Raw genomic sequence first — 19,805 nt, forward strand, 5'->3', positions numbered from 1 at the left:
ATTACTTCCATGGCCCAGTAGTGTCCCAGTGTGTGTGCGGCTTCCAGATTTTTAGTCCATCCGTCAGCAGGTGGACTTCGGGGTTGTGTCCAGCTCTTGGCTGTTGTGACTTACTCGACCATGAACATCCAGGTATAGGTTTCTGCGTGCACGTGTGTGTTGACTTCTCCAGGCACACACCTAGGAGTGGGATGGTTGGGCTGTGTGGCCACTCCATGAGGAAGGTTTGGGGGCACAGGCAGGCTCTTTCCAAGGTGACTAGACTGTGGCACGCTCCCATCAGCAGCGCACGAGGCCTGGTTTCTCCAGCACTTGTTGTCGGCTCTTGCACTCTGGCTGCCCTGGTTGGGGTAATGTGGGAGCTGAGGGTGGGTTTGCCCAACATTTCCCCGGTGATGAATGGTGTTGAGCCCCTTTTCATGTGCTTCTCAGTCACTTGTGTATCTTCTTTGGACAAAGGTCTATTTAGATCCCTTGCTTATGTTTTAAATTAGGTTGTTTTTTTTTTAATCATTGAATTGGAGGAATTCTGTGTTCTCGATACAAGTCCCTTATCACATATGATGTGTACACATGTTCTTCCATTCTGCGGCTCGTCTTATACTTCCCAGACACTCTGTGTTAGTGTCTGTATTAGTCTGCTCAGTTCAGTTCAGTCGCCCAGTCGTGTCCGACTCTTTATGACCCCATGAACCGCAGCACGCCAAGCCTCCCTGCCCATCACCAACTCCCAGAGTCCACCCAAACCTATGTTCATTGAGTCGGTGATGCCATCCAACCATCTTATCCTCTGTCATCACCCTCTCCTCCTGCCCTCAATCTTTCCCAGCATCAGGATCTTTTCAAATGAGTCAGCTCTTCACATCAGTATTGGAGTTTCAGCTTCAACATCAGTCCTTCCAATGAACACCCAGGACTGATCTCCTTTAGGATGGACTGGTTGGATCTCCCTGCAGTCCAAGGGACTCTCAAGAGCCTTCTCCAACACCACAGTTCAAAAGCATCAATTCTTCGGTGCTCAGCTTTCTTTATAGTCCTACTCTCACATCCATACATGACCACAGGAGAACTATTGCCTTGACTAGACAGAACTTTGTTGACAAAGTAATGTCTCTGCTTTTCAATATGCTATCTAGGTTGGTCATAACTTTCCTTCCAAGAAGTAAGCATCTTTTAATTTCATGGTTGCAGTCACCATCTGCAGTGATTTTGGAGCCCAGAAAAATAAAGTCAGCCACTGTTCCCACTGTTTCCCCATCTATTGGCCATAAAGTGATGGGACCGGATGCCATGATCTTCGTTTTCTGAATGTTGAGCTTTAAGCCAACTTTTTCACTGCTCTCTTTCATTTTCATCAAGAAGCTCTTTAGTTCCTCTTCACTTTCTGCCATAAGGGTGGTGTCATCTGCATATCTGAGGTTATTGATATTTCTCCCAGCAATCTTGATTCCAGCTTGTACTTCATCCAGCCCAGTGTTTCTCATTATGTACTCTGCATATAAGTTAAATAAGGAGGGTAACAATATACAGCCTTGATGTACTCTTTTTCTTATTTGGAACCAGTCTGTTGTTCCATGTCCAGTTCTAACTGTTGCTTCCTGACCTGCATACAGGTTTCTCAAGAGGCAGGTCAGGTGGTCTGCTATTCCCATCTCTTTCAGAATTTTTCACAGTTTATTGTGATCCACACAGTCAAAGGCTTTGGCATAATCAATAAAGCAGAAATAGATATTTTTCTGGAACCCTCTTGCTTTTTTGATGATCCAGTGGATGTTGGCAATTTGATCTCTGGTTCCTCTGCCTTTTGTAAAACCAGCTTGAACATCTGGAAGTTCACGGTTTACATATTGCTGAAGCCTGGCTTGGAGAATTTTGAGCATTACTTTACTAGCATGTGAGTGAGAGAGAAGTTGTTCAGTCGTGCCCGACTCTTTGCGACCCCGTGGACTGTAGCCTACCAGGTTTCTCCATCCATGGGATTTTCCAGGCAAGAATACTGGAGTGGGTTACCATTTCCTTCTCCAGGGGATCTTCCCGACCCAAGGACTGAACCCGGGTCTCCCGCATTGGAGGCAGACGCTTTAACCTCTGAGCCACCAGGGAGCCACTAGCATGTGAGATGAGTGCAATTGTGCGGTAGTTTGAGCATTCTTTGGCATTGCCTTTCTTTGGGATTGGCATGAAAACTGACCTTTTCCAGTCCTGTGGCCACTGCTGAGTTTTCCAAATTTGCTGGCATATTGAGTGCAGCACTTTCACAGCATCATCTTTCAGCATTTGAAATAGCTCAACTGGAATTCCATCACCTCCACGAGCTTTGTTCATAGTGATGCTTTCTAAGGCCCACTTGACTTCACATTCCAGGATGTCTGGCTCTAGGTGAGTGATCACACCATCGTGATTATCTGGGCCGTGAAGATCTTTTTTGTACAGTTCTTCTGTGTATTCTTGCCACCTCTTCTTAATATCTTCTGCTTCTGTTAGGTCCATACCATTTCTGTCCTTTATTGAGCCCATCTTTGCATGAAATGTTCCCTTGGTATTTCTAATTTTCTTGAAGAGATCTCTAGTCTTTCCCATTCTGTTGTTTTCCTCTATTTCTTTGCACTGATCGCTGAGGAAGGCTTTCTTATCTCTCCTTGCTATTCTTTGGAACTCTGCATTCAAATGGGTATATCTTTCCTTTCTCCTTTGCTTTTCGCTTCCCTTCTTTTCACAGCTATTTGTAAGGCCTCCTCAGACAGCCATTTTGCTTTTTTGCATTTCTTTTTCTTGGAGATTGTCTTGATCCGTGTCTCCTGTACAATGTCATGACCCTCTGTCCATAGTTCATCAGGCACTCTATCAGGTCTAGTCCCTTAAATCTATTTCTCACTTCCACTGTATAATCATAAGGGATTTGATTTAGATCATACCTGAATTGTCTAATGGTTTCCCCCACTTTCTTCAATTTAAGTCTGAATTTGGCAATAAGGAGTTCATGATCTGAGCCACAGTCAGCTCCCAGTCTTGTATTTGCTGACTCTATAGAGCTTCTCCATCTTTGGCTGCAAAGAATATAATCAGTCTGATTTCGGTGTTGACCATCTGGTGATGTCCATGTGTAGAGCCTTCACTTGTGTTGTTGGAAGAGGGTGTTTGCTATTGTCAGTGCGTTCTCTTGGCAGAACTCTATTAGCCTTTGCCCTGCTTCATTCTGTACACCAAGGCCAAATTTGCCTGTTACTCCAGGTGTTTCTTGACTTCCTACTTTTGCATTCCAGTGCCCTATAATGAAAAGGACATCTTTTTGGGGTGTTAGTTCTAAAAGGTCTTGTAGGTCTTCATAGAACAGTTCAACTTCAGCTTCTTCAGCATTACTGCTCGGGGCATAGGCTTAGATTACCGTGATATTGAATGGTTTGCCTTGGAAACGAACAGAGATCATTCTGTCGTTTCCGAGATTGCATCCAAGTACTGCATTTTGGACTCTTTTGCTGACTATGATGGCTACTCCATTTTTTCTAAGGGATTCCTGCCCACAGTAGTAGGTATAATGGTCATCTGAGTTAAATTCACCCATTCCAGTCTTAGTTTGCTGATTCCTAAAATGTCGACGTTCACTCTTGCCATCTCCTGTTTGCCCACTTCCAATTTGCCTTGATTCATGGACCTAACATTCCAGTTTCCTATGCAATATTGCTCTTTACAGCATTGGACCTTGCTTCTATCACCAGTCCCATCCACAACTGGATGTGGTGTTTGCTTTGGCTCCATCCCTTCATTCTTTCTGGAGTTATTTCTCCACTGATCTCCAGTAGCATATTGTGCACTTACCGACCTGGGGAGTTCATCTTTCAATGTCCTATCTTTTTGCCTTTTCATACTGTTCATGGGGTTCTCAAGGCAAGAATACTGAAGTGGTTTGCCATTCCCTTCTCCAGTGGACCACATTCTGTCAGACCTCTCCACCATGACCTGTCTGTCTTGGGTGACCTCACACTGCATGGCTTAGTTTCATTGAGTTAGACAAGCTGTGGTCCGTGTGATCAGATTGGCTAGTTGTCTGTGATTATGGTTTCAGTCTGTCTGCCCTCTGATGCCCTTTCTCAGTGCCTACCGTCTCACTTGGGTTTCTCTTACCTTGGACGTGGGGTATCTCTTCATGGCTGTAGGTGCAGCTGCTGCTCCTTACCTTGGACATGGGGTAGCTCCTCTTGGCCGCTAGTCTTCTAGGGCTGCTGTAACTAAGTATCACTGACCATGTTACTGAACAGAAACCTGTTTTCTCACAATCTCAGAGGCTGAAGTCTGAGATCCTGGTGTTGACAGGTTGCTTTCTCCTGAGACCTCTCCCCTTGGCAAGTGGACGATGGTCTTCTCCTGTATCCTCACGTGGTCCTGCCTCTGCATGTGTGTGTGTCTCCTCACCTCCTCTTCTCAAAAGGATACCAGTCCTGTTGTTGGACCAGGGCCCACACACAACCTCATTGTAGCCTTGTTGTTCAATTGCTAAGTCATGTCTTACTCTTTGCAACTCCATGGACTGCCGCACACCAGGCCAAAATATTGGCACTTTAGCTTCAGCATCAGTCCTTCCAATGAATAATCAGGGTTGATTTCCTTTAGGATTGACTGGTTTGACTGGTTTGATCTCCTTGCTATCCAAGGGTTCTCAAGAGTCTTCTCCAGCATCACAGTTCGAAAGCATCAATTCTTCAGCGCTCAGCCTTCTTTTTGGTCTAACTCTCTCATAGGTACATGACTACTGGAAAAACCATAGCTTTGACTAGACAGACTTTGGTTGGCAAGTTTAATCTGTCTGTTTTATCTTGTTTGCTCCTGATTTTGGTATCACATCTGAGAAGAGGCTGGGACCACTGGTTTTCAGCCTGAAGACCTTCCTTTAGAGTTCTGTAAGGCAGTTCTCAGTGTCTGTTCTTCTAGGCTAGTCTTCATTTCACCTTCATGCTTTGATGACAGTGTTGCTGGATATAGGAGCCTCAGGTAGGCAGGTGTTTTCTGAGTGGTGTGAACACAGTTATCCACAGCTTCCTGCTGAGATGTTAGGTTGTTAATCTCACCTGAGTGACCGCTCAGGTGACCTGTCGCTGTCTCTGCTGTTCCTAAGATTTTCTCCTTATCTGTGGCCTTCAGTATTTTTCCTGTGATGTCTCTTCCCTGGCAGAACTCAGTGAGCCTCCTGGGTGTGTGGGTCATTGCTTTTCAGCAGATCTGGGGGGTTTGCAGCCACTGTTTCTCAAACACTCTCCTCCTCACTCTTCCCCCTCCCATTGGTACCTGATGCCACAGTGCTGGCCCAACCCATGTGTCCCGGGTCCTCGCTGTTCTCAGCCTGCGTAATCGCCACTGGCAGTCTCCTAGTTCTCTAACCCTTTCTTCTGACAGTTTACATCCACTGCTGAGCTCCTGTAGTGAATTTTCTGTTATTGTATGCTTCAACTTCAAATTTTCCATTTGACTCTTTAAACATTTTTCTTTATTGATATTCTCCATTTGATGCTATGAACCAGCAATCAAATTTTCTTTAGTTTTGTGACCATATTTATAATGGCAGTTTTGAAGCTTTTTGTTAATCTGACATTTGGTCATTCTCATAGGCAGTTTCTGTTGCCTGATTTTTTTTCTTTTTTCTGATGTATGGGTCATACTTGACTGTTTCTTTGCCTGCCCTATGATTTTTTATTGAAAACTGGGCATTTTAGGTGATAAAATATCCAGGAACACTGGATATTGCCCTCCCCACTTCATGTTATTGTTCTCTGCTGTGTGTTTAATGATTGGTTGGATTATTTTAGTGAAGTCTATTTTATTTTCTTTTTGGTATCTCCCTGAGCAGCCTCCTCCATGATCTGGGACTTTTTTTTTGGGGTGGGGGGGGGCGGGTCTTGATTCAAATACTAAAGACTCTCTTTTTAAAATGAATTTCCATAGATTTTCTTGAATAAATGTTTCATTTGCTGTTGTCCTTGGAATGGCTTCCAGAGCTTTAAGTGTTGTTTTTTTTTTTTTTTTTTCTGTAAATAAATTCCCCTACTTTGCTGGGGAGCTGGTCACCTGAGCTCTGCTCACTCTCTCGCAGGAAGCCCACCTCCTAGTACTTCTTTTAAAAAAAAAAAAAAAAAAAAAAAAAACAGTAATTGTTTTTTTGTCCACAACCCTTGCCCTGCAGTGCAGTCATCTGGAGGAAGGGCAGCCCAGGAGGGATAGGCCTCCGTGCCCTCAACAGGAGTCCCCCTCTCCCTGCAGGGCGAGTGCTCCCCTAAGTGTCGCAACCTGTTCGTGCTGGAGACAGTGTGCGTGGCCTGGTTCTCCTTCGAGTTCCTGCTGCGCTCGCTGCAGGCCGAGAGCAAGTGCGCCTTCCTGCGGACCCCGCTCAACATCATCGACATCCTGGCCATCCTGCCCTTCTACGTGTCTCTGCTCGTGGGCCTCGCGGCCCGGCCCGGCGTGGGAGGCAACAAGCTGCTGGAGCGCGCGGGGCTGGTGCTTCGGCTCCTGCGGGCGCTGCGCGTGCTCTACGTGATGCGCCTGGCGCGCCACTCGCTGGGGCTGCGCTCGCTCGGCTTGACCGTGCGCCGCTGCGCGCGCGAGTTCGGGCTGCTGCTGCTCTTCCTCTGCGTGGCCATGGCCCTCTTTGCGCCGCTCGTGCACCTGGCCGAGCGCGAGCTGGGCGCGCGCCGCGACTTCTCCAGCGTGCCGGCCAGCTACTGGTGGGCCGTCATCTCCATGACCACCGTGGGCTACGGCGACATGGTGCCGCGCAGCCTGCCCGGGCAGGTGGTGGCGCTGAGCAGCATCCTCAGCGGCATCCTGCTCATGGCCTTCCCGGTCACCTCCATCTTCCACACCTTCTCGCGCTCCTACTCGGAGCTCAAGGAGCAGCAGCAGCGCGCCGCCAGCCCCGAGCCCGCCCTGCGCGAGGACAGCACGCGCTCCGCCTCCGCCTCCGCCTCCGCCTCCGCCACGGAGGACTACTGCTCGCAGAGCCCCGACGGCGCCGGCTCGGCCGGGGCCTCAGCGGAGGGGCCGTGGGCACCGGCGGGGCCGACCTGACCTGCGGGGGCAGTCGGGGGCCTGGGGGCGGCACTGCGTCCTCGCCCCGCTCCGCTCGGAGGGGCGGGACGGCTTTGGGCCCCGGCTCCTGTCGTCAGCCTGCATGTTGCTTGACCCGCACACACCGGAGCCTGGCCCGGGCCTGACCCGGCTGACTCGGGGGTCAAAGCCATCCTGTGCTTGGAGTAAAGAGTTTCACCCTAGGAGCACCACCAGCCTGTTCTGCGCTTTCCTTTCTTGTCTCCAGAGTTTTGACTCCATGGCCAACTAAAAATAAATTCCACAGTCCCAAAAGTTCCAAGCCTGTAGCAAATGCCACAAGGCTGCACTTGTCCTTCAGCCTCACCCTGACCTTGCTCCGCTGGTCACTGTGGGGCTCAGCGGGGTTGGGGGCAGCCTTGGGGAGCTGTGGGGAAAGGGCAGTGCCTGCCTGCTCCTGCCGTCATGTCCCCTGGCGGCCATGCCCGCTCAGAGGGGGGCATTCCCGTCGCCTCTGTAGAGACCACATCCCCACCAAGTGACGGTGGCGCTTACAGCCCCAGTTCTTTTGGGGGGGCGTGTGCCAGCCCTAACCTCTGACCTCCCTTCCCTAGCCCTCACCTGCTCTCCCCTCGGAATGCCCAGCAACGCTGCAGGCCTGCATGTCAGCCGGGGGCCCCACGGCCTCCCGGGGCGCCTGGCCCCCTCCCCGGGCGTGCAGCTGCTGGAAGTTGGTCATGACCGAGCTGCTGCTGCTCTGGGGAGGGGAGGGTCTGTGCTGATGCAGCTCTTCGGTCACACACCTGCTCCTCTGGAGGAAACGACTTCCTCCTGGGCACGGGGGCTCACCGACCATCCCTCCAAGGGTTCGGTCAGTTGTGGGACACCCCCTCTTCGCTGCGGTGGCTCTGAGGGTCCCCAGGAGCCCTGCAGAACCGAAGCCACCGTGGGTCACAGGATGGGTGCTGTGGGCCGCCCTGCGGAGAACCGTGTGGGGACAGGGGCACGCTGTTCCCCTGCACCCGGGCGAGCCGCCCGCCCTGGCTTTCCTGCTCCTCCCCGCATCCCCGCCGCGACCCTCCCACACGGCCCCTCGGGCTGGGGGCCGGTGGGCCTCTGCTGGCCGTGGCCTCCGTTGCCCACCTAGGCTGGGGACAGGAACGGGTCGGGTCCCTGCCAGCCTGTGGCCCCACACCCACCCAGGAAGCCCACACCGAGACGCTCCTTGGGACAGTCTCCGTGAGTCCTGCAAGACACAGTGCACCACGGCTGCTTCCTGCCAGAGCTCTCTGGTTCATCCGAACGCATCTGTACACGTTTAAAGGGAGTGGTCTGTGTCGGTGACGTTCCAGCCCCCTACCCTCAGGCTGCTCCTGCACATGCTGTAACCTCCCTGGGCCCCGACTGGCCCCCCACCGCCCCAGCTGACCCCTGGGGGCTTGGGGATCCACTCAGATCCACAGGGTCACTCCAGGGCTGAACGTGCTCCACCGTCAGTGATGCGGGTCTGAAACCCCCATATCTGCTGCCAAAATAGGCCCAACTCTGGTGCCTCTTATTTCAGAGGAAAATGCCCACTGCCCCCCTCCCGCCCCCCCCCCGTTTCCTCCCAGCCAGCTAGAATCCAGGACGGGCAGTGAGCAGCGCGCGGGCTGTGGGCGGGCGGGCAGCTCTCTGAGCTGTTCACCTGCTCTCACTCTGAGTGGACGTGGCCACTCACCCAGGAGCCTGGGCAGCAGCACTGTCCTGTTCCCATTTCCAAAGTGTCCCCCTTGTTGAGAAGAAGGGCTATGAAAGTGACCCTCATATATTTTTCTCACTGGGAGCCCCAAGTGGAGTTACTATTAAAAATACCTGCCTTGCCCTAGTGGACGGCTTGTCCAGGGCCCGGACACAGAGCCCTCTTGGCCAGTGTGGCACCAGGCCTGGGAAGCCGCCTACTCTGCTCAGTTTCGGGACAGCTCCTCAGAGGAACACGGGAGCTGCTTCCAAGCTGGTTCTCTGCTCATCAGTCAAATCACAGAGGAGGCTACAGGTAAGTTCTCAGGAACAAAGATGGGTTTCCCAAAAAGGCACCCCATATGTTTTCTTTTTTGCCTTTTTTTTAAGTATTTAAACTTTTACTGAATAATTTTAAATAAAATAGTTATTCTGAATTAACACATTATCAGATGGAAAATAAACATCCATGCCAGAGCAGCACCCCTGCCCTGCACCACTCAGTACGGGGAATCCGGGGTCCACACTGAGGCCCTGTGCTGCCCGGGGTGGCCGTGTCGACTGTCACCAGCTCGGGTCAGCTCCAGTGGCCGACCTCACCCTCCAGGGCTGGAGTGACCATCGAAAAAACTTAATTCCCTTTCATGTATCTTGACTTGGTGGATTTTTTTGGCCTTGCCCCCATTGTAAATGCTCTAAAACAAGCTGCTTAGTAGAAACAGCTTCAAACTTGACTTTCTATACAGAACTGTGCGTTTTCCTTGAAATACCTCTTCTGGCCTTTATAGGAGACACTCCCCAACCTCTTGAGACATTCTGTTCTCAAGGGAACTGTGTGAACTGGTGGAGACCAGGGGGGTGCCTCCTTCAGCCTGGTCCCGCTGGCACAGGGCGGTCACTGTCCGAGGGACCTGAGGGGCAACCCTGGTGTCACAGGCCAGCGCTCTCCCCAGGGACCTGAGGGGCGACTCCGGTGTCACAGGCCAGCGCTGTCCCCCAGGGACCCGAGGGGCGACCCCGGTGTCACAGACAGCGCTGTCCCCCAGGGACCCGAGGGGCGACCCCGGTGTCACAGACAGCGCTGTCCCCCAGGGACCTGAGGGGCGACCCCGGTGTCATAGACAGCGCTGTCCCCCAGGGACCTGAGGGGTGACCCCGGTGTCACAGACAGCGCTGTCCCCCAGGGACCCGAGGGGCGACCCCGGTGTCACAGGCAGCGCTGTCCCCCAGGGACCTGAGGGGCGACCCTGGTGTCACAGGCCAGCGCTGTCCCCCAGGGACCCGAGGGGCGACCCCGGTGTCACACGCAGCGCTGTCCCCCAGGGACCTGAGGGGCGACCCCGGTGTCACAGACAGCGCTGTCCCCCAGGGACCCAAGGGGCAACCCCGGTGTCAGGCCAGCGCTGTCCCCCAGGGACCCAAGGGGCAACCCCGGTGTCAGGCCAGCGCTGTCCCCCAGGGACCCAAGGGGCAACCCCGGTGTCAGGCCAGTGCTGTCCCCCAGGGCGGGGCGCTGGCCCAGCACTTCCCTGGGATCCCCTGAGGTGAAGGACAGACGGGCCCTTGAATTTGCCCTGGGCCGTGCTCCGACTCCACTCACGAGGCCACACTGGATCCGCAGCAGTTTATTGAGTTAAAGTCACCCTGACAGGACCGCGGGGCTCCCACAAGGGGCACGCAGGGCACTGCTGCACCCAGCGACAAACATCTCCCTTCATTTTAAAAAATAAACATTTTCAGAGCAGGCCAGAGAGCTGCACGGGATCCTCAAACATTCAGGAGCTTTTGAGGAAAAGTCAGGAGGAGGAGACGGCTTCGCACGCCTTCCACTGACCACACGAACGCGAGTACTCTGGCAGCGGCCTGGGGAACATGGACGCCACAGGCCCTCCGCCCAGCAGGAGGGGAAGTGCCTGCGGGAAGCCTGCAGAAGCGTCTAGAACACTCTCCTCGGAGGCTGAGATGCCCGTGTAGACTGAAGAGGGCCAACGTCAGACACAGCGGACGCGGAGGGCCGCGCAGAAGGTGGGGCAGCGGCGGGGCCTCTGCACAGCGTTGGGAAGCCTGCCCCGCCGCCCCCTGCCCTGACCCGCAGGTGCCTCCAGGCCTGGAAGACGGATGCCTCGGGCTGTGTCTGCAAGGGCACAATTCCCAGAGGGAAGGGATGCCTGGGGCAACCCAGCCCCAGACCCGGGCCCCCACCCGTCCCGGGTGCCCCCTGGGCGCACCAGCACCCAGGCCCCCTCCCAACATCCCGGCCACACCCCGTCACCACAGCCTGGCCGGACGCGATTGAGTCCACAGCAGCCTCACCAGGAGGGCCTGGTGGAGCGCTGAGGCCACCAGGGTGCCAACCCGGAGTGAGGAAGCCGGAGCCCTGTGTCCCACGTGGCCCAGCCCGACCCTGCGGTGCGTCACCCCGGCCGGCCTGAGACCGCCGGCCCCTCGGGCAGGGACCCAGGCTCCCTGGTGCTGTTTCTCACTCCTGCCCCGTCTCACCCATCCTGAGACTCCACTGGCCTGGCTGCAGGCCCCCCCACCCGCCACATCAGGGCCCTGGAGCCCGAGACATGGAGGTTCCTGGAGGTCCCAGGTCCCGCAGGGCGCAGGACTGCACCCTGGGGCTGTGAGCTTGCCCCAGGTTCCCCAGTGGTATCCTGAGCTGAAGTGGAAGAGAGGCCTGCTTTCCGTCAGCTTGAGAGTGCGGCAGCCCCGCCTGGGGAGACTTGCTCACGGGAGTCCTGGGCAGCAGAGCACAGCGTTGGCCCCTGGGCCCCACCATGCCCAAGAGCCAGAGGCTGGGCGAGTCCCCCATTGCCAGGTCCGTCTTGGGGCTGTGGTGCCCACTGCCCACGTGGGGCACAGGTGGCCAGGCCGGAAGCTCTGGTCCCGTGTCCTCATCCTCTGGCCGCCTCAGAGGGCCTTGGCGCTGTCAGGGTGGGCCGCGTGGGGGGCTGGCTTCAGAGGGTAGTGGGTGAACACGTAGGCCTGCCCCAGGATGGCCAAGTCCACCAGTACCTGCAGCAGCCCGCACACCGAGAACTGCAGGGGCGCCCTGTTCAGCAGGAAGTAGGCCGTCTTGAAGGTGTCGCCACTCGTCCACATGAGGACCATCTTGATGCTGCAGAGACATAGAAGCGGTCAGGGGTCACAGACCGGGGTCAGGGATCACAGATCAGGGTCAGGGGATTTAACCCAGGGGTCAGTCAGCGGACATGCCAGACTCCGGCCCACCCTCCTGTCCTGGCTGTGAAGCCACCACATGCATGGCCGCAGGGATAGGAAGGCCCTTAGGGCCCTTGGGCCCTAAGCCTCAGGTCTGTGGGGCAGAGAAGGGCGCCGCAGGGCCAAGCCCACGTGGGCTCACAAATGTCCCGTCCTGGCTGCAGGCACAGCAGGTGTGTGGCCCTCAGGTGACATGCTATGGCCTCAGGCAGGAGAGGCCCATCACACCGTGCCCCACAAGTCAAGCTCGCAGCACAAGAACTGGCCTGGGCAGCAGCCCTCTGCCCCCCACATCTGCACCCAGGGCACTGAGCAGGAAACCAGGGGCCTCTCTTGGGAACTCCAGGCTCAGCCAGGCTCGCTCTAAAGACAGCCCTTCCAGTCATCGATGTCATGCCCAGAGTCTCAGACCAGTCCTCGGAGCAGAGAGGGGTCCCGCGTCACAGACCGCTCACGTCTGCACACACCTCTCCACGTCTAACGCCTGGCTGGCCAGGTAACACGCACCAGCACATTGTTTTCCTGCATAAAATGTTTAAATCAGACCCATTTCCACAGCAGGTGAACCTTATGTGGCTGATTAAGCCAGGCCACAGTTTGTGGGGGCAGCTGCCTGTCGGCTGGGAGGACCCCAGGGACAGCATGAAAGTCTGAGCCGTCTGTGCCGAGGGCGGGGCAGGCACTCCGTGCTCCTGAGGTGGCCCCATCCACCTGGGGCTGGGAGGCCTCTGACCCCAGGCCAGTTCTCACCAGTAAAGCCAGGCAAGGGGCCGTGACCCGTGTCCAGGGCAGTGATCCCCACATCCCCAGCTCTGTCCACTGGAGCATCAGACGGACCACACAGAAGCAGGGCAGGAAGTGGACAGTTCCCCCGACCTGCGACCTGCACTCTCGAAAGCTGGAGCTTCCAGGACCCTTACTCAGGAGAATGGTTCAGGCTCCTAGCCCGGCCCCCATCCACCCTGCGGCCCGGCATCTGCGTCCAAACAGCCCTGCGACTCTTGCTGGCTTATCGTTTGGGCTCGCACAGAGTTTAAAGACTTTGGTTCTTAGTTAGCTGAAATAACTCTGCATTCAAACAGCAGGATCACTATACATCATCAGTCCTTTTTCTCTGGCTGCTTTCGCCATTTGACTTTGGTTTCACAGTCTGTGACAGAATGCACATTTGGGACTTGCTGAGTATCTTAGAGTCTGTACATGGATCTTGCACCAAATTTGGGAAGTTTTCAGACATCATTTCTTTAATTCTTCTGCACCACTCTTGCCTCTCCTGGGTCTCAGGTGACACAAACATTAGACATCTTGCTGCTGTCCCTGAGTCTGTTCTTTTTTTTCCCCCCCATTTTTTTTTTTCCTGTTCAAAATGGATGATTTGTATCAATCTTCAAGTTCATTGATTTGTCCTCTGTCATCTCCATTCTACTAATGAACTAATGAAGTATGTTTTCTGTTCAGCTACTATATTTTTCAATTTAAAAATTTCTAGTTGTTTCTCTCATAGCTTTTATTTCTCCCCTGTGATGGTCTATCTTTGCATTGCTTTCAGGAGTATCTGCTATTGTTCCTTAGAGAATAGTTACACCAGTGCCTTTAAAATCTGGTAATTCCAGTCTCTGTGTCGATCCTTTGTTGTCTGTTGTCTTTTCTTTTGAGAGTTGTTGAGATTTTCCTAGTCTTCATGGTGAGTAATTTTGGTTTACATCCTGGAGATTTTTAACACTACATAAGGAGATTCTGTCTTGCTGCAATCCTGTGGAGAATGTTTTTTTTTTTTGTTCCAGCAGGAAACTGACATGGTTAAGTTCAAGCTGCAAGTTGTGGCTGGTATTTGGGGACTATGGCTGAACTCAGTTCAGTTTTCAAAACCACTCAGATCTGCACAGCATGGCCAGCAGTCAGTGGCCAGGATGGGACTTGGGTGGCGGTCTGTCCCAAAGGTCCCGGGGGAACCCCTTTCCACGCCCTAGAGAGAAAGCTTTCTGCCCTGTGCACCTTTCTGGGCTTGGGGCTGCACAGGAGTCCAGAATGACAGATGTGGGGAAACAAGACGCGTCCTGTCGTCCATGCAATACGTCCTCCCACAGTCCACCCGCTCCTGTGCCCAGGGCTGCTCCATCCATCCAGTCCTGTCTGTAGGTACACCCAAGGCAGACATGGGCCCGGCATGAAAAGACCTGAGACTGGTAGTCTGGGGAGCATCAATCCTGAGTGTACTGGCCTCTGCTGACTGGTCCCTGTGGATGAGACCTACTGGGCCCTGGCCAGAGGCTGAGGACTGGGAGGGAGGGTGTCTTGTTGCTGTCCTCTCTTCTATGTGGCATCTTCCCTCACAAACTTGTGCCCCTCTCTCCATCTGAATTCTGTCCTGTTCTGGAGAACCAACTCAGAATTTGAGAGTGAAGTAGTAGTGTGCCAGGTGACTCTACATCATGGACACGGAGTGGATGGGACCACCCACAGCAGTGTTTGGAAGGAACAGCAGGTGGAGGCACAGGGGCTGCCTGGCAGCGGCTGGGATCAACCTGCACACATCGAACCCTGGGGGGAGCGCAGAGGCAGGGGGACGAATACAACGTGGTGGGTGAACGCACCAGAGTGACCGCTGGGATGAGACCACGTCCACAGCCGCAGCGGGAGCATCAAGTACAGGGGACTGGGCACTGGTGTGGCCGGGTGGCCCCAGGAGGCTGTGGGCATCGCAGCAGACCAGAGCTGCAGAGATGCCGGCCTGCCAATGAGGCTGCTCCCAGCTCTCCAGCTCAGAGCACTTCCATTTCAAAGGAAACCCACCCCCACAGAGCAAGCATTTCCAGGAGAAGCTCTGACAAGCAACCACAATTTCTGCAAACAGCTGTGAAGATGGGAAGAGAACTAATGTCATAAATGAGTCTAGTTCCATTCTATGGAATTAAGAGCTAAGGCACGGTCTCCCCCAGAGACACCAGAACGTAACAGGAGACCCAGGGACCCTCCCTCCAAAAACAGACACCACATGGTGGCCTGTGCAGTGCCCCTTTTAGAGAGGAGATGCTGAGGCACAGAGAGGTTGGGTGACTCACCCAAGGACACACGCAAATGCCTCGCAGGGCAGGAAGAGCTGCAGAGGGGTGGCAGAAGGCACAGCTGAGCCCGTCCCAGCTGGTGCACCTCTGGGCCTGAAGGCACAGGTGCACCTTCATCCCAGCAAGTGGAGACGTGCGGTCAGTGCCGAGAGCTGGGCTCTGCCTGACACACACACACATATTTAGCTGCCCAGATGCCTCTCCTGGCCTTGGCCCTCAGTTGGCTCTCGCCCCAGAAGCAGGAATCCGACAGCGTTCCGAGGCCCCACGACCAGCCCCACGTGTTGAGGGCTCAGAGCAAATGTTTAATCAAACTGTTCCTGCCAGTCTAAGCGCCACCCTGAGACGCGGGAGCCCATGTGCCAGGTGTGGACACTCTTGACACACAAGCTCATGTTCCGAACCCCCTGGTCACCCTGGACCCTGCACCCTGTGGGCATGTGCACAAGCCCAGACCCCATCTCCCCCACGGGATCAGGTCACCTGTTACCCTCAACAGCTATCAGGTGGGCGAGCCCTGAGGCCCAGCTACCACCATCCAGCAGGCCAGGGATGTCCTCGTGTGTACCAAGGCTGGAGCATGCCTGCTGCACATGGCGGGGTCTCTAGGAAGACCCCTCCTCGACTGAGGGCTGCCAGCCCAGGGTTCAGACAGCTCAGGGCACGGAGAAGCTGTGGGAGCTGGTCTGGGCAGGCGGGGACTGTCCCCAGGCTGCATTCTTCAGCTGGGGGTGGGCAGGGTGGGTGGCCTGGGAGCTGATTCCTTTCTCTAGGTTCCTCCTCACCCTGGCCCCAACTCCAGCTGCTGCGTCCTGTGCCTGATCCTCCCCATGAGTTTAATCCAGGCTCCCGTTACTTCATTCTTGGGGCCAGCATTTTTCCTCCCAAACCGAGCAGCCCGACGACTATTCCTAAAATACTTCTCTCCTCACCCTTGCCCCATCCAGCCATGCAGAATGCCTCTCCCCAGCAAGCGCCCACGCAGCAGGAGCCTCACCCCTGCACCGGCCTCACTGAGCCCACACGCGTCCCTGTCGCTCCTCACTCCCACCTCCGAGCCCGCGCCCACACCTCCCCTCCTTCCCGCCCATCCAAAGCTCTCCCAAAATTCAAAACCTACCCAGAACACAGGAGTAGGTCTTTGTAACCATGGGTCACAAGATTTCTTGGGTGTGACACCAAAAGCATAGCAATTTTCTTTAAAAAAAAAAAGATACACGTCACCAAAATTCAAATCTTTTGTGCTGCAGTGTGAAAAGACGGCCTGCAACGGAGATGTATGCAAACCAATAAGAATATTTAAAGATCTCTACAAGTCAATAAGAAAAAACAAGAAATCAAATTCTTACATGGGCAAAAATCTGAACAGACATTTCTCTAAAGAAGATACACAAACAGCCAATAATCACAGGAAAAGGTGTTTGATGTCATCAGTCATCAGGAAAATGCAAATCAAAGCCACAGGAGACCCGACTTCACACCCACACGACGACTATGAGAAGGTAACAAGTGCTGGTGAGGCTGTGCAAAGGCCAGAATCCCGCACCTCCAGCGGGAACGTAAAATGGTGCGGCCGCGACTCACCAGCTCCACTCCTAAGTGTGTCCAAGACAGAGGAACACACGTCCGCACAGAAGCTGGCACACAGCGCTGCTGTTCACAGCAGCACCGCTCACGGCCGCCGAGAAGATGCCAAACCGCCCAGACGCCCACCAACTGAAGAGGAGGCCAGCGGAGCTTGACCTGTGAGCACACTGACTGTCACTCAGGAAGGATGGCCGCTGGCCGCTCACTCTGCCTGGCCTTGGGAGCATGACGGAGAGTGAAAGCAGCAGAGAGGACCACGTGCCGTGTCATTCCAGTTCTCTAACGCGTCCAGAACAGACAGAGCCGTGGAGACAGAAAGCAGATCAGTGGTTCTGAGGCCTGGCCGAGGCGGGGGCAGTGGAGAGTGATCACCAGCGGGCACGAGACTGCTTTTCAGGTGACGAAACGTCCTAAAATTAGACTGGTGATGGCTGCACAGCTGGGTGAATGCGCTGAAATCCACTGCATGGCGTACTTTAAATGGGTGATGGTGTGACAAGTTACTGCTCCATGAAGTTATCTTTGTAAGTTCCAGGGCTTTGGTTGGACTCTAATTCCAGCCCTCCTTGTCTCCTGACCGGCCCCTGGGTGTGCAAGTGTGGTGTGTGCTGTGGTGGAGGTGTGCCTGTGTGTGCGTGTGCACACCCACAAGTGCACTCTAATGGGCATTGTGCACGGCACCTCCACTCACGATGGCAGGCTCACCACAGGTCAAGGATGACACAGAGGACGATGGGTGGGGGGCTGAGAGTGACGCACATGTGGCCCCGGGGAGACGCCGCCCTGATTCCCAAGCAGCTGAAGCCCCAGGCTCAAGAGCAGGTCTGGAGCTGGACCGGGTGAGCACTTCCCAGATGCTAGACGCTGCTGTCAAAGCCAGGAGTGTCCCGGCTGGGACAAGCCAGCAGCCGGCCAGAACTGCTGTGCCCAGAAGCGTCCCCGCCTCACAATACCACACACATGACCTCCTCCTAGGGCCCCCACGGCCAGGGCCGGCATTGTCTCTGAACACCCCTCCATCCGCCGGCCTCCCACCTGCCCCTCCCTCTCCTCGGTCACAACTGGATCCACCACTGGTTTTCCCCACGTTGGCCCCCTTCACCCGCCCCCAGGCTCTCCAGTAATTACTTGTTGGGGAACATCTTCTAATGCAGCAAAACGCAAAGGAAGGAGGAGGGAACTTGGCTCACAAGTTGCCTTTCAGGGCCGCAGTGCTAATTAGTGATCTTATTTCAAAGCTGCGTGATTTTCTATTACTGGTTCAGAAGCACCATTCCAACAATCGCTTAACATTCTGTAAAGGGAAATCATTCAAGAGTACCTCCTGCATTTCCTCCAAGGCAGAGGCAGCAAAAGCATGCATGTGAGTGTGTGTGTATGAATATGTGTGCACATGTGTGAATGTGTGCATGTGTCTGTGTGCATGAGTGTGTGTGCACACCTGTGTGTGTGGGCGCACACCCTCTGAGCAGGTCCCCTGGGAGATGGGTGAAGCTGGTCTTTGAGCAGGACCTCACAGCCTCTCCTGCCTCGCACCTCCTGATGGTCTGAGGCTGAGTGTCCTGCAGCAGATCTGAGCTGGTCTTGACCACAGGGCTTCGAGAGTCCCGAGTCCCAGCAGGTCCAGGGCTGCTCCATCTTGGGGGTGAAACAGAAACCTCCCTGGGGGACACCTGAGGATGCTCAGGTCAGCCCACGCGGTGCAGCTGCTGGGCAGTGGGGACGGGGGCCAGGGGCAGCCCTGAGCCTGAGTCCTGAGTCCAGGTGTGGACACTGGAGAGGGCGGGAGGGCTCTAGTCCTGACTGGATGGGAGGAGCCAACCTCAGGGGGCTCCTGTGTCCTCGCCAGTGGGGCTGTCCACCGGCCAGGGTGTCATGGGCTGGGGCAGGTTCTGGTTTCAGGCTGAACTGGGCCACCACATGCATACCCGGCACACCACCTTCTCTCCTCCAGGCTGGGGTGTGGACAGGCGAGAGGCACTTTCCTCACGACCCCACCCTCCTCACTTCCACCTGGGAGCCAGCCATCTGCCCTCCGGGAATCCGGCTGCAACGTGTCGGGCTGGACACTCAGGGCACCCCGGCCGCCACGGCTCAGGCTCCCTGAACCCACAGGCAGAGGGCGCTGGCCCCGGGGGCACAGGGACGCCTGGCGTCTCCTTCTCAGGATCATGGAGTCGGACTCACTGACCTTTGACAGCCAGGCCATTCTGGGTGCTGGGGACACTGCAAGGAAAGAAGGCCCCTGCCCTGGGGACAGTGCGACAACCAGACTGACGGACTTTATCAGGGACAGAGCAGAGACCGGGCTGGGGCCGAGGGAAGACCCCTGAGAGGACATGCAGAGCCCAGGTGCCTGTGAGCTGGGCTGAGAGAAGGAGACGCTGGGGCGGCCTGTTTACACAGCGGATTCAGATTTAATCCACTGTCGCGTGAACATCCCTTCATCTTAGAGGTTCTCTTACACAGACTTGTGTGAAGAAGAACTAATTTTACAGGAAACAAAACTGCATGAGGCTCCACGCCTGCACTTTCTCTCCAAGCACTTAGCTTGCTCACTCACTAAGAAAGAGCGTTGTTGTTCAGTTGTCATTTCTGACTCTCTTGCGACCCTGTGGACTGTAGCCCGCCAGGCTTCTCTGTCCCCGGGTGCTGGGCCTTTAAAAGCACACAGAGCAAGGTCACCCTGCACAGACCCCAGCTCGATGCCCAGGAGCAAGGAGCACAGCCCTGCCCTGAGCCCGGGGCCCCGTTGCCACCCATCACTGGCACAGCCCCGCGTTGCCTGCACCATCAGCTGGCAGGGAACGCGGGCAGCAGCGCAGGATGGCCCCAGGACCGGCCCTGCAGACCCCCCAGAGCCCGGCTGTCCTGGGCTCGCAGAACCATCCATCCTCATCACACTGCCCCAGAGCCTGCTCTCGGGCCGGCAGCTGCCTGTTATCAGGTCAGTCTCCTTAACGAGGACGAGTGCAGTCTGGAGAGGACCCTGCATATGCAGCCAACTGGAGCAGCGACACCGGCCTCCTCCGCGGGCTCAGGGCCTGCTCAGGATCCGCTGGCTGACGGCTGGGCCTCTATCCCACGCGGGGCTGGCGCTGCAGCAGCTCCGGGCCTTCTCCTACCCGCTCAGCCGGAGTGCGGGCTCCTGCTGCCTGCCGCCCGGGGAAACTC

The 19,805-nt window shown here is 55.3% G+C and overlaps 2 protein-coding genes across 4 annotated transcripts in view; one reads left to right on the top strand and one right to left on the bottom strand.

Annotated features, from left to right (window-relative positions):
* The window catches only part of KCNG2 (potassium voltage-gated channel modifier subfamily G member 2), a 54,485-nt gene extending 45,054 nt beyond the window's left edge, over positions 1 to 9,431 (top strand). Inside the window, exon 3 of the mRNA XM_044934699.1 lies at positions 6,250 to 9,431. Coding sequence (XP_044790634.1) covers positions 6,250 to 7,056 — 807 coding nt within the window. The 3' untranslated portion in view covers positions 7,057 to 9,431. The remainder of the gene's footprint in view (positions 1 to 6,249) is intronic.
* Positions 9,432 to 10,364: 933 nt separating this feature from the next.
* SLC66A2 (solute carrier family 66 member 2) overlaps positions 10,365 to 19,805 on the bottom strand; it is a 41,826-nt gene continuing 32,385 nt past the window's right edge. For 2 of the 3 annotated variants that reach the window (XM_006079574.3, XM_006079575.3), the window contains one exon: positions 10,365 to 11,875. In XM_006079574.3, coding sequence (XP_006079636.2) covers positions 11,668 to 11,875 — 208 coding nt within the window. In that variant the 3' untranslated portion in view covers positions 10,365 to 11,667. The remainder of the gene's footprint in view (positions 11,876 to 19,805) is intronic. The other variant, XM_006079577.3, reaches the window with a different exon arrangement.

Source organism: Bubalus bubalis, chromosome 22 (genome assembly GCF_019923935.1).
Source record: "Bubalus bubalis isolate 160015118507 breed Murrah chromosome 22, NDDB_SH_1, whole genome shotgun sequence".
Taxonomy (NCBI): Eukaryota; Metazoa; Chordata; class Mammalia; order Artiodactyla; family Bovidae; genus Bubalus; species Bubalus bubalis.